Source organism: Larimichthys crocea, chromosome III (genome assembly GCF_000972845.2).
Source record: "Larimichthys crocea isolate SSNF chromosome III, L_crocea_2.0, whole genome shotgun sequence".
Lineage (NCBI taxonomy): Eukaryota > Metazoa > Chordata > Actinopteri > Sciaenidae > Larimichthys > Larimichthys crocea.
The window spans coordinates 25,689,389-25,702,910 of NC_040013.1; the positions used below are offsets into that span (position 1 = coordinate 25,689,389).

The following is a 13,522-nucleotide window of genomic DNA, read 5'->3' on the forward strand; positions in this document are numbered from 1 at the left end:
GATTTTACATAGAATTACATCCTAAGCAGCAGCTGTTCATATTATTCATTTGAAACATTACATTTAAACATGACATGGTTTAATTTCAAAATGAAATGTGTTGGTGACAATCTGAGCAGAAACGGTGGCAAGCGTCCAGAATCTTCTTCTACCTATTCAAATATTTATGAGCTGAAATTCCTCCCTGGCACTGCACAAAGAGCTGCAGCAGCAGCACCAACCAGAGATGTTTTTGGCAAACATGAGTGCCGAAAAAAGAAAAAAAGCTCTTCCAAACAAATCTGACCTGGCAACACAGCAGCAGCAGTGGCAGCAGCAGCAGGCACTGTTGCCGCAGAGCTGGTGGTTTCGAGTGGAGAGTTGTTGACTGTGTCTTCATAGAAAACATCTGTGACTTGGATGTCCTCCACAGGAGGGGTGTAGAAGTCCAACTGGGGAGACGAGAGGCCGCTCTCAATGCCTTTGTCTGGTGGACCGTGATCTCTCGACTGCAAGCAGAACAGGCATTGCACGAAATTTTTCTTGGTTGAGGTACAGGTGACAATCTTTGGTTGAGCAACTTAGGTTTTCAATTTTGTGTGCCAGTAGTTTGTTTCAAGATGTATTATATATAATCAGGTTTAAGGATGAAGTAAAGACACAGAAAAATGTGTTTGGTGGACTACCTGATGTGGCAACACTGACAACGAGGCCTCCTCTGTGATTTGTCGGCGGATTGTCGGCTGGGTGGTTGTACGAGCCACTGGGAACAGGAAGCCCGGCTGCTCAGTTAGCTCAGTCACCCATATTGCACCATTGCCGTCAAAACCTGCGTTGGTGAACGGCCTGTTTGTCAGGCTCATCCGGTCCTCATCGATCCAGTTCTGATCCATATCATCGGGTTTGGACTTTCCTCGGCTCTGTTTCTTCTTCACGTTCTGGCTGAGTCGAGTTTTCTGTAAAACGGCAGACTCGGAGGGAGTTTTTGGGGTTGACCGGTTCTGATTTTCTGGGTTGGGCTGGTTCTGCTGGTGTGTTGGATGGTTTTGGTAAACTCTGGTCTGCTCCACTGGGATCTCCTCTACGGGGCTGTGGTCCTCTGGAGACAAATCCACCTGATTTTGAGTCTCTGGTTTCTCCCATCTGGCTTTAGATGAGACCTACCACAAAAGGAAAAAGCACTTCTGTGTGGAGCTGTGTCACAGCATGTTTGCTTCTATAATGTGTGTGATTATGAGAGCTTTGTTAAGGGGGAACAACGACATAAAAGGATTTTACTGCTATTGCCGCTTCCTCTTTAAAGTGCAGTCATCTCCAACACTCAACATTCAAATGAACTGATAATAAGACACAAAGTAATTTCCATTAATGCGGTGCGGAGGAGCGCAGGCTGTCTGCTTCTCTCAGAGAGAAAAACATGGCAGCATTACGCTCTTATTTCAGGTTGTTGTTTTTTTTATCTCTCCTAAACATGCTGGAAAGTCCCTGACAACCTTTTGCACCACTCTCCAAAAACTCAGTGACAAGCCTCTACTGACATAATTACAATCATTTGCATAATAATTAAGTTCACTGATATTACTGAACACAGGGCAAACTTCATCACTACTATTCAGCGAAATGAATGCCGACGTGAGAGGTGTCAGGTCCTACCTCCCTGTAGCCTTCCAAGTCTTTTGTGACAGCGTCAGGATCTGGATCACTTACTACAGAGAGGAAGAAGGAAACACTGCTGACTGCACCGCTTAAAATATATGCTCTTATTTTGTAGGAGCTTTCACGTGTGTGTGTTTGTACCGGGGTCCTCTAACGGCATGTCCACAATAATCTGGTCGCTCCATCGTCCTCTGAGTCCGTTGGTGCAAACAGCCACCACCTGAACCACGTAGCTGCTGTTGGACAGCAGGCTGGGGATGATGGCGCCCTGTGAAGTCATAGTTTTAATTAAAGACACCCAAAACCCTGTCAAGAGGAGCTCAAGTACTCGTTCATCACCCCTCATGATGCAAATGTGTTTATTTGTTATTTCACACTGATGACCCTAGAATTGATGATGTTTAGGTTTAATCTGTTTGCATTCATACTAAGACCACTCAGAGAAGCAGTACTCAGTGTTTCAACTAATCCTCAGTACCTCTCTCTCTCTCTCTCTCTCTCTCTCTCTCTCTCTATATATATATATATATATATATATATACACACATACATACATTTCTTATATATTTTTGGGGGGCATTTTGAGCTTTTAACTGACAGATACAGCTGAAGAGTGGCAGAAAATGTACCACCATGAGTTTGTATTTGAGTTTTCAAAATGATCCTATAAATATATGATCTACTGTAAAACAGAAATATATTAAAACATGCTTTATCAACATAAAGAACCTTTGAAAAAATAACTACAACACAAAAAAATGTAAAAACTAAATAAGCAAACACACTGAAAAACAAAACAAAACACAAAAACGCACACTCATGCAGACATACATATTAAATACACAAACAGACACACACACACACACACACACAGATAAAGCTGGTCACATTATGGGATGCTCAATGACCCATTAAGAGGCCAAAATTGATTGTCACTATCAATCAATCAATCAATCAATCAATCAATCAATCAATCAATCAATCAATCAATCAATCAATATATATCCTAACAGCAATCACAATATGTCAGTGACAGATAGAGACTGTAATATCTACCTATTATCTAAGTCAAATCATAATGTAAGTATACATGAGTGCTGAGTTGGTGTGAAGGGATTCTTTCATACCACATCCTGGTCCCCGTCTGTCCTGTACTCCTGCTTGCTCGGGTCTCGGCCCTGCAGCCTCTGGTAGGTGACGGTGTACCAGTCGATGGTTGTGTCGTAAACCGCGCGGGGACGCTCCCACGTCACCACGATGGTCGTGTCGTTCTGGGCGTCAGCCTGGACGTTCTCTGGCTCCGAGCTGCAGGCTAAAAAATGACAGAGAGAAAAAGAGAGGGTAAGATGTAAAATGTAAAATGTGGATGAAGCAGAAACCTCAATAGAAAACTAGAAAGAAAGAGATGAAAAAACATGAAAGGGAGAGGTACAACTGGACATCTAAAGATGAACAGAACAGTGCAAATTCTCACATTAAGTTAAGTACTGGTGAAGGTAACTTGATGATAATCGACTGTACAGAAAACAGGAATACATTTTAAAAAGCCGAGCTCAGGAGGTGAGCGTGGCAATGAGTGGGAGGTGTATGCGTGTGTGTGTGTGTGCATGGTTTCATGAATTTTTTACAGTCAAAAAAACCCTTTTCTGAATTTCTGAATACTTTATTTCAATTTCAAAAAGAGCTGCAAAATAAATTGCCTGTGCTGAGAGGAGCAGGGGCGCTGAACTACAAAGTGGAGCTCCTTGGCAACCCAAAAGACCCACTTTACTAGAGGGTCGACTTTAAAGAGATGGAGAGCGTTGTGAATTATATCTTTTGATGATCATGACTAGGCTGACCTTGGAGGACAGCGTTACAGCTACAGAGAAAGCAGACGGTGAGCAATATTTTTCAGTCATGGCAAAAAAATAAGACTAATGATGTAATATTCATATAGATCCCTGAAGAGGGATATCAATTTTCTCCACCATGCTGCCCATACTGTGGTATAAATTAGGCAAGTGCAAAGATTTAGAGCTTTGGAGAAGTGGAGACTCCTGGTTGAAGTCTTTAAAGCCTAATATGGAAGAATTATTTAGAGTACAAAATCATAACATGCTGTTTCTGCTGGGACTAAATAGTGCTGTTGATCTCTCCAGTGTTGAGACACTGCCTGTGCAAACGCACTTCCTGTCTTCTATATGATCTAAAACTCAATGTGAGCAGGCAGGTGATGGTACATGTACATATTGTTTACATATTTTTGCGAATGTGTAAACCAGAAATGTGAACCCAAATGCAGAAAAAATAATGAAAGAAGCAACCAAATAACCATCATTCTTAACACAAATAATATAATAATATCATGGTGAAATATTGCTAAAGGGACTTTTCAGTGTGAAATGTTTTCACGTTGTTGGTTGAAGAGGACAGATCTCATGTTCCTATTGTTACTGGTCACCAGCCTTTGATAATACTACCTAAATACCACTTTAAGTTATACTCAACATAGCATTGTGACGATGTACCAAAAATTATATTTACCAGCCAACAAAATATCATTTAACAGTAAGATGCCATGTCACCACTACATCATAGGTTTAAACTTAGTCTGTGACTTTAGCAAATAAAACTGGCATCTGTCTTTGCTATCTATATACAGTCTATATACAGTGTGTTTTCCTGTGGTTAGAAAAGTTAACATGAAAGTGAAGTGACAGAATGGGAAATGAAGTGAACTACTGAAATTAAATGATATGACTTCAATTGAGATAAAAGCATGAAATAAACTTCTGGTCTGTGTGTTTGATGACGTACTGGGTGTGAGCACGTCTTCCACTCCGGTGTATGAGGCATACACCTGTCCCATGAACTGCTGCTGCTGCTCCCTGAAGTTGTTCTGCAGGTAATCCGTCAGCATCACGTATCCCGCCTGCTCCATCGTCATCACCTCACAGAACACCTCCAACTGAGCACAGAGAGGGTAAAGAGGATGGGTAAACAGACAGAAAGTAGCAACTGAAACAAAGAAAATAAACATGTGTCTGTTGCATCTTCCACGTTTCTGCACAGTTGCCAACGCTGATGTTTGCCAGTGTGTGTTTGTTTAAGAGGTTTGTGTCGGTGCCAGGCGGAGGCAGAGACAGCGCCGCTCTATTTTTGGTTTGCCACAATGTGCCGATGTCATGCCTTGCCATCTCTGTTTCAATCATGCAAACACAGATTAACACACACGCACAAATATGCACACAGAATATACACACAACCACTTCCATGATTTCATTCCCTCTCCATTATCCTGTTACATAATTGACAGTTATTACACAGATGGTTTCATCCAAAGTCGCCGCTCCTCAGATGTCCTTAAAGGTCTTCAGCCCGGAGTAACGCTGCAGTAACGTTACAGTGTCAGCTTGTGTTGTCGCTGCATGATGGGAATTTTTTTTACCACATCGTGCCACAACAAAAACTGTAAGTTCACATTTTGACTAAAGCTGTCGCATTGCATCCCCTCAATGTGACATTTTGTTTTTCATTTTGTGCGCAGATGTCAAAGACAGCTGACCTGAAATCAGCCGCACACTACAACCAGACACTACAGGCAGCAATGAAGCTTGTCTAAGCTCAAAGCCAGTGGAGGTTGATGTTTTTATAGAGGTAAAAATAACAGTATAAACTTTGTTTTTCATTATTTGGAAAAACTACATGACTACGACTGCATGTGTCTAATATGAAGATCTGAACATCATCGTCAAGCTTGCAGGATTTCGTCAGATGTATGTGTGTGTGTGTGTGTGTGTGTGTGTGTGTGTGTGTGTGTGTGTGTGTGTGTGTGTGTGTGTGTGTGTGTGTGTGTGTGATAGAACCCACTGACCTGTGTTTCTGATATGGCTACGGTGTGTTTAAAGATGATCCATTCCACCGTCTCGGAACAGGGAGGTGCGGTCAGTGAGCCGTTGTAGATGTAATATTTATCTGTGTTATTAGGCAGCAAGGACCGCAAGGTGAAGGCTTCCATCGACCCGCTCTTACCTGGTGAAAATAATAGAGTAATAAAATAATAGAGTTTCATCAGAAACAAAATGTGACAACAAATGGTATGGTTTGGTAAGCCCTTGATATGCATCATCAGGAGCCTTTCAGAATTTCATGATTTAGGAGAGAAAGACCTTTTATTTTTACTTGATCATTCTCTCTTACTGAAACTACACTGCTTTAACTCAAACTTGTTGGGTAAAATTATATTAAATCCACCATTAATTTGCTTAATTCTAGCTACTAGTTCTGTTAATGGTTCTTTTCTCTTTTTTTCATTTTGAACACTAATGAATTGGACTACAGTTTCAGTTTAATCTAATGTCTAATTCACTATCAATTAGTAAAATTTCTTGATTTATCTTTAAACTCATCATTTGCTTAAATTAACCAGATTTGATTTCAGTCATCTTTTTGTCAACATTATTCTGCTTTAAACAAAAATATTCTCCTCAACATGTTTTGTCTTGTAGGCAGAAAATCATCAGCTTCTATGAATTTGTTTTTATTCTGTCACCACCTTAACTCAAGATACATTATTTGTTGAGGACAGATGTTCATTTTTACTCAGTGATAGCTCAGGTAGTACTGTGTGTAGGGATGACCTACCAAACCTGCTGACAGTGTTGACAGCATCTATAACACGACTGAAGTCCTCGTTGTCTTCCAGGCTGATCTGTGGAAAAGAACATGAGCTTCATAGACAGGCAATAATCACTTTACTTTGAATCATTTCTCTTTACTCTGGAGAACAAATCAACAGCTGGACCTACGTCAAAGAGCACAGCCAAGGCGGCGATCCTCCCTCCTTCCCGGATAGCATCGTCCAGACTTTGGAAATCATCTGGATCGTAACAGTAGATCTGCATCTGAACGAGAGTCAGGAAACAGGCCGGTTATCTGAGCTCAGGCTTCACTGGCAGACAGATGTGTGAACAATAAATGATGGACAGATGTACAGACGCTGTGTACTTCTGTACCTCCAGAGGGTATTTCATCCCATTCAGGCTGTGTTCAGACCCATCTGACGTCGCGTTGCAGCGCCCCCAGTGGAACGCGATTCTACCAACACGGAACCTGGAGCTCAGCCCTCCTCCACTCACAAAGAAGTCCCCTTCCACAACGATGGACACTAAAATACACACACACACAACAGTTAGTCCAGTGATCACTTGTGAGTAATTTAAGAAAATTCTGTCAGAGTCAAATTTTTCTTAATCGTGTTATGTCAAGGCTTTACTTGAAACATAACAAGGCTGACAAGGCTTTCAGTCCTCAATACTCAGCTGTGGGCAGCTTGGCTTCCAGGCTCAATTTGGATCTTTTGGCTCTGAACAACTTGCAAGACGGTGTTTTTTCATAGTGAAAGCAACACTTTTTGGCTGCTACAAGTTGAATAATTAATGTGTTCATGCATTACATGTGGATTAAAGCCTAACTGATATATGTCTAGGCCTTTATTAGCCTTTCACAGATACATATATTGAAATGATATGATGTGAAAAACTTTTTTTTTTAATGTATAGTTGTGTATAAGGTTTTTTGACAGTATTGTAAAACTCCATTACTTATCTTTGCCATGAGTGTTTCATAACAACGTTTGTGGATTTGCTCATTGCAAAAAAATGCATGTTTATTCATATAAATAAAGAATATCAGCCGATATATATCAAAATCCAAAACGTTGTAATATCAGTATTGGCATCAGCGGCTCTAAGGTGGATATAATAGTCTGTTAGAAATGTATTCTGACCCTTGACTCTGCTTTTTTCCCACTTAGGAGCAAAGTTTTTTAGCTTTACATTATCACCTTGTTACCTTATGAAGGTGATCTTGTTAACAAATAGCTGCTTATTCACACATCACACAGCAGCTACATTTTCTTTAGTTTTCTTTCATTAGCTGCTAGTGAACAGTAAAGTCGGAGGCTAGAAAAACAATGCTGAAAGATGCTGAAACGCCTCACAGAGGTGAAGAGATCTGCAGAGTCAAGTGATTATTCTCTGCGATAATTCCACAAGTGACTCATCACATGACACATCCATTATTAAATGCATTGTTTATTGTTAAATATTGATAATAGCATCTTTAAAAAGCCATTTAAGTGTAAACTGTGTGATGAAAAGACAATGCAGTCTTCTCAAATCCACTTAAACGTGTCTTATTAAAATAAATTCACTCATAACAAGACATAACTTTCAGTTTAGTGCAGGCCATATATTCTCTTTATGATGACATCATGACAGCTATGCAATATCTATTTTAATATGCAATTTCCTCACCGACTCTACAGTGGAAAAAAGATGAATTAAAGGCCATTAACGTATACACACTGTAGGCTGTATTGAAGATGGTGATGATAGCTCAGGCAGCTTTCATTTGTTTATCAGGCCAGACATCAGTGCACGCGCTGCCTTCCCTCTCACTGTCTCTTCACGTTGTCCTCATTTCTCTCCCCGGCTCTTTCTCCCTCTAGTCTCTGTACACATTTCTATCTCTCTACATCTCTCTCTCTCTTTTGTTGCCTCTTTTCTGTTGCTCAGTTTCATCTCTGCCTCTTGACATCGATCTTCCGTCTCCCTCCACATGATCTCTCGGCACTGTTATGCCTCTGGTCGCGTCCCTCGGTTATTACTTGGTCTCTCCCTCTTTCTCCTTTAAATCCTCACTGCTTCTGTCTCTCATTAACCTTTGAGTTGTGAATCATTTTCTTTCTTCATCTGGAAAGTTAAGCTTCTTTCCACATCTAGGGGATTAAAATGTTGTGTTTTACAGCACCAGAATAATGTCAAAATCATTTCCATAGTTTGATTCTACTGCACGCTGTATCTTCCTCTGGTTGCTGCTTTAATATGTGCTTATCTGGGATGAAAAAGAAAACGCCTACATGTCACTCATCATCAATCAGAAACAGCTTGTTGTTTGATCTCCTGCAGATTTACATTGCAAACAGGACTTCCTTGGATTGAACTGGAAGAAATCTTGGGAAAAAGATTTAGATTGTGGCCAAATTGTGCTTTGGGCTTATAAGATTTATTCTCCAATAAGAGGAGAGGTATATAAGAAGAAGATCAACATACCAGTCTTCCCATTGTTGTGGATAGTGCTGGACTCTGCTGTCAGTTTGTCCCAGCCTTCGAGCTGCAGATTCTGGTACTGCAGTCTGACTTGGGTAAATAACTCGTCGACATCCAGAGGAGATTGCCTGGCGCTGTTACAGGACGGGTATTTTTTACCCCAGTTGCGCTGGTTCAGGGTACCTGCATGAAAATGACAGAGAGAGGCAGATACATGAAGAGACTTAAAGGACTTCTGGTCTGAAAATGTCAAGCATTTTTACAAAGTCTTTTTTTATCTGTTGACTTTAGTAAATCTGGAAATTCTGAAGGTAGCACACAGAGACTCCAGCAGTTATCTAAGCGTCTTAAAGGGTTTATTTGTAGGACATGTTTAGTAATGTGTATTTCTGTTTACAGACAGTAGAGTAGAGTAGCTTTAACAAGGCCAGATGGTCAAACTGTAAGTTAAATATTACTGCTCGGCCTCAGGTCACACTGCTATTGTTAATGCATGAGTGCATTCTGTGTATTTATTCTGTGAATTGCCTTTTTATTCATAGGCGAGAGAGCATGGCACAAAGTCTGTTTAAGCGCAATGATACAGCGTGGGTGTGTATTTGTGTGTTTTAACATGTTTTCACATGAATAATGTAAAAGAATCTGAACGGCGCAAGGACAGGCGAAATTTGCAACGGCCAAACACGCAACACAAAATCCTTAATCAAAACAGGGTGAAAGAAAAAGCAGCGAGATAAAAGATTTGTTATTTATGAGTGTGCGTGTTTGCATGTCACACTAACTGCTTTTACGTCTACTGACGTGACGTGTGTGAGCTTTTATTTATTCTTTTTTCTTCCTTGGCATATATATGTACTGTACCTTCACATTTATTGGCATGCAGTGTGTGGTGTGTTTGAAATATTAATGCACATGTCCAAGTTACCTGCGAACACACTGAACTGCTGTATATATTCGTGTGCAAGCATGAGCAGCTCCATGTCTTTGCATGAGCGAATGTGTTAATTCATGGTGCATGCATTCATCCGCTCTTAACATTTAGTCGTTTCCCCAGGCAACTCTCAGAATCCAAACTGCATTTATTATGCTGACTAATATTTTAGTTATAAACACAGAACACTGACAAATAATGTATTAATGTAAAAAAAAAAAAACATATGTAATTAGGATTAGGATGCATTATTCAGCAATATTATTTTAAAAAGTGGTTGTCAAAATGCTCTACTTTATCTGTGCAGAGCAAACACTTACTAGATAATGAAAATACATCACTGGACGCTGCTTATCCAGTGTGCGTGTGAGTGTGTGTGTGTGTGTAGGTGTGTGTGTGTGTGTGTGTGTGTCTGTTTTACAGTATACAGTACAGACAAAGGGTCTAATGAGGTCAGAGCAGATGGTTTAACGGTAACTGGTCACACATGATTTAACAGGTATTGGCTTTACATTCCTTGTTGTGTCAGTTGCGTGCGTCGGTTGTGCATGTGTGTGTGTGTGTGTGTGTGTGTGTGTGTGTGTGTGGGGAAGAGGTAAAGAGCTTGTTTTTGCAGTTGAACCTGCATGTACAAATGAAATGAAATACACTGAGGGTTGTGGTTTAATAAGTTCACTAGTTCAGAAATATCCAGGCGCATTTTATTTACAGCAGTTGTTAACTAGTCAAATATACAATGTCTACGAGTAATAGCTTTTTTTTTTCCTCCTGTAATATTGTGGCTTCACACAGTTGGAGTGATTGTTTTTCACTAGAATGGCCTGGCAGACCAAATGAAACCTCACTTTGGACAGTCCTGTTATAGAAGATATAAGGAGGATTGTTGTTGAGATTATTTTTCTGAACAACGCAGGAACCCAAACAACAGACAGGTCACATAACAACCGTGAAATGACACTACACCCAGTCTAGAATTAAATTCTACCCACAGAAGTCCGATATAATATCCTTCACTCAAACAGCAGACCAGAATACAGGAAAGAGTAGAACCGCCATGTTTACTGCAGCATGCTGTCAATCAAAGAGAGCACACCTGCAGGATGTATGTGGCATCTTGCAACCATTATAGCCATTTAAATGATTTCCTTTATTCTGATACTGAACATTATATTTTGTTCAAACAGCAAAGAAGTTCCAGTGGGCTGGATCCAAGCTAGGAGGAAACAGCTAGCCTTGCTCACTTGTAAAAACAAGTGGTGGTTAGAAGGAGACTTACATAGTGTAACTATTTCAATGAAATAAATAAACATGATATGTTTAGTTATTGAGCTTCTGAGGTGCTGTTAGGTGTATTTTTGAACAATGTAGTCAGCCAGGCTAGCAGGCCATCAACTTTCTCTTCTCACATTCAGAACCTGGCTACCGAGTATGCCTCTGACTGGTTATACCCTTCCAGGCAGAGCTGAGATACTAACCAGCAATAAGAACTAGACAAGCACAGGAGGAGAGTGACTCAGCCATGGCAGAGTAGGAGCAGGTCTTCAAATGCAAACTGGGTAAGTGTGATCAAGTCACAGCCTGGTGTCATGTGGTATGTAATGTGGAACCAACGTTCATAAGGGAAACTTTTTTGGCGTGCAAGTCAATCACACTATGGTGAGCGCAAAGGACCAACCTGTGTCCTTTAAGCCGATTGCCTGAGAATAATTCCAGTTCCCGGTCAACAACAACAAGAGAGAAAGAGTTGCGGATAAGACAACAATGGTGTGTTAATGTTGCTCCATCGTTGTGCAATACATAAATGTTTGGGTGCTTTGAATGTTCAAATATAGTTAAAGTGGAATAACCAAAAATATAATGCACATGGTTTATTTTTTATTATTCTATTTGTTTTCAGTTTCCTTGAATAAAGAGAAGCTTTTCAGTTTTTCCATGCGTGAGCTACACAAACAATCCTTTTGGGAGTGTTTGGAGGTGACTGAAGGGGAATGTTAGAATTAAAAGTCATTAGTTATTATGGTCACGTTTGGTTGTTTTTGTGTCATCTGTGTGTTTTTACCAAAGCTGTGTGTTTGTTTGTTTCTTGGAAGTGTAATTTTAGTATCACATTTGATCTCCGTGTGTTTTATTGAACATCTGTCAGCTCCACATTTTCATCATGACCTATATTTTGTATGAAAGCACTCGTGTCTGTGTGCTGGGCAAATGACAGGGGGTTGTCACTGTGTCAATGACCACATCTGGCCTCTGAAGCCACATCTGTCAGCGTTACATGACACACAAACACAAACACACACACACACACACACACACACACACACACAAAACTACTCTTTTGATAAAATGCTGCCATGGCAACAAGTAGCTGACAGGTTGGAGAAAAGAATAAAAAAATCCCCCAAAGCAAGACTTTCTTGTGTTCATTGGAATCCATAAACACACAAATGCATGCACACCCACTCGCTTTCAGTCAAGGAGTCAAATTTATAGGATGAAATATGTAAATTACATTTCGTACTCTGATGAACTGAAGCTGGAACTAAAAGACAAGTAAATATGTGCGGAAACTTTGTCGAGACACTTTGTCCTCTGCAGCAGCTCAAAGAGCAGTCAGCTGGTAAAGTGGTCAAGGCAGAAACCATTTACACTTGATGTGCCTGCTGCTCCCCCCAACTCCCATCATTTCAGCTCACCCCTAACTCTCGTGGGAAGAGACGTGAGACGAAAAAGGAGCGTAGAGGACAAAGTGGAGAGGCTGCCGAGGACACAAAGGTAAGAGTGCAAAGAGGAGCAGAGAGGAGGTGAAGAAGAAAAACCAAAGAGAAGATACAAGAGCCAAATGGGAGAGACAAAAAAAGAATAGCTGTAGGGGATGAGAGGGGGAAGACAGAGGCAGACAGAGAGGACAGAAAGGAGGAAAAAAGGGGGAGAGTGAAAGTGTTTTTCTGTGTACACACACACACGCACACACACACACACACACACACACACACACACACACTCATGCAGCATACGGAGGTGTGTTTCATGCAGATATACAAAGAAGTGCACGACGGCACATGTGCGTGTTCTGTCTCCCTCTTCCTGCCTACGCTTACACCAATTAAGCTCCTTTGGATGGCACAAACAAACACACACACACACACACACACACACTCACACACACAGCTGATTTCACCCTCTGTGAGAAGGTTCTGCACTGCTGAGCGAGCTAACAGTTCAGAAAACATGCAGGATTATTAAATTGAATAATGTAGGGCTCGACTTTTCTGGGGACTGTCTGCTCCTGTTTGCATCACTGCTGGCAAAAAATAGCTGAATTTCTTATGAATATGAATATTAAAAGCAGAGAGCCGGCTGCTGGTTCAGTTTAACCCATAGTGTTTTTGAATTTGCATCATTGTCTGGTCGGCAGGATAAACAACATGCAGTTGAATCATTTAACCTCTTCTCATGCATGCATTCAGTGCCACAGTCTCTATCCTAAAAGGTTTGAGATGCAGCATTTAGAAATACTTATTTATTTAGAAATACTTAATTATCTTAAAATTAACTGATTAACACATACAATCGCAGAAATACCCAATCTACAGTCCAAACTCAAACATACTCACTTTAATGACGTAAAAAGGGGCATAGGACCGAATCAACCCACATCTGAGAAGCTGGAACCAACAAACGTCTGCTAATTAATACACTGGCAATCATCATTACATAACTAATTAGTTGAATTATTATTCACACAAATAAGAAAGCCTCTAGCAGCTTCAATAATAAACCTTTTTCAGAGCAGACATTACACATAAATGTGGAATTAATTATCTTCATAGAAGCTGCATGCCATTTAGTTGTCCCAGTCACA

At 40.5% G+C, this 13,522-nt stretch overlaps 1 protein-coding gene across 2 annotated transcripts in view; it reads right to left on the reverse strand.

Moving 5' to 3' along the window:
- ptprz1b (protein tyrosine phosphatase receptor type Z1b) overlaps positions 1–13,522 on the reverse strand; it is a 53,943-nt gene that overhangs the window by 11,419 nt on the left and 29,002 nt on the right. For both annotated transcript variants that reach the window (XM_027274492.1, XM_027274493.1), the window contains exons 3-13: positions 8,733–8,912; positions 6,633–6,784; positions 6,426–6,521; positions 6,262–6,328; positions 5,492–5,649; positions 4,435–4,585; positions 2,763–2,947; positions 1,777–1,903; positions 1,633–1,685; positions 666–1,139; positions 287–488 (exon numbers count right to left, since the gene is read on the reverse strand). In XM_027274492.1, the coding sequence (XP_027130293.1) occupies positions 287–488; positions 666–1,139; positions 1,633–1,685; positions 1,777–1,903; positions 2,763–2,947; positions 4,435–4,585; positions 5,492–5,649; positions 6,262–6,328; positions 6,426–6,521; positions 6,633–6,784; positions 8,733–8,912 (1,845 nt within the window). The remainder of the gene's footprint in view (positions 1–286; positions 489–665; positions 1,140–1,632; positions 1,686–1,776; positions 1,904–2,762; positions 2,948–4,434; positions 4,586–5,491; positions 5,650–6,261; positions 6,329–6,425; positions 6,522–6,632; positions 6,785–8,732; positions 8,913–13,522) is intronic.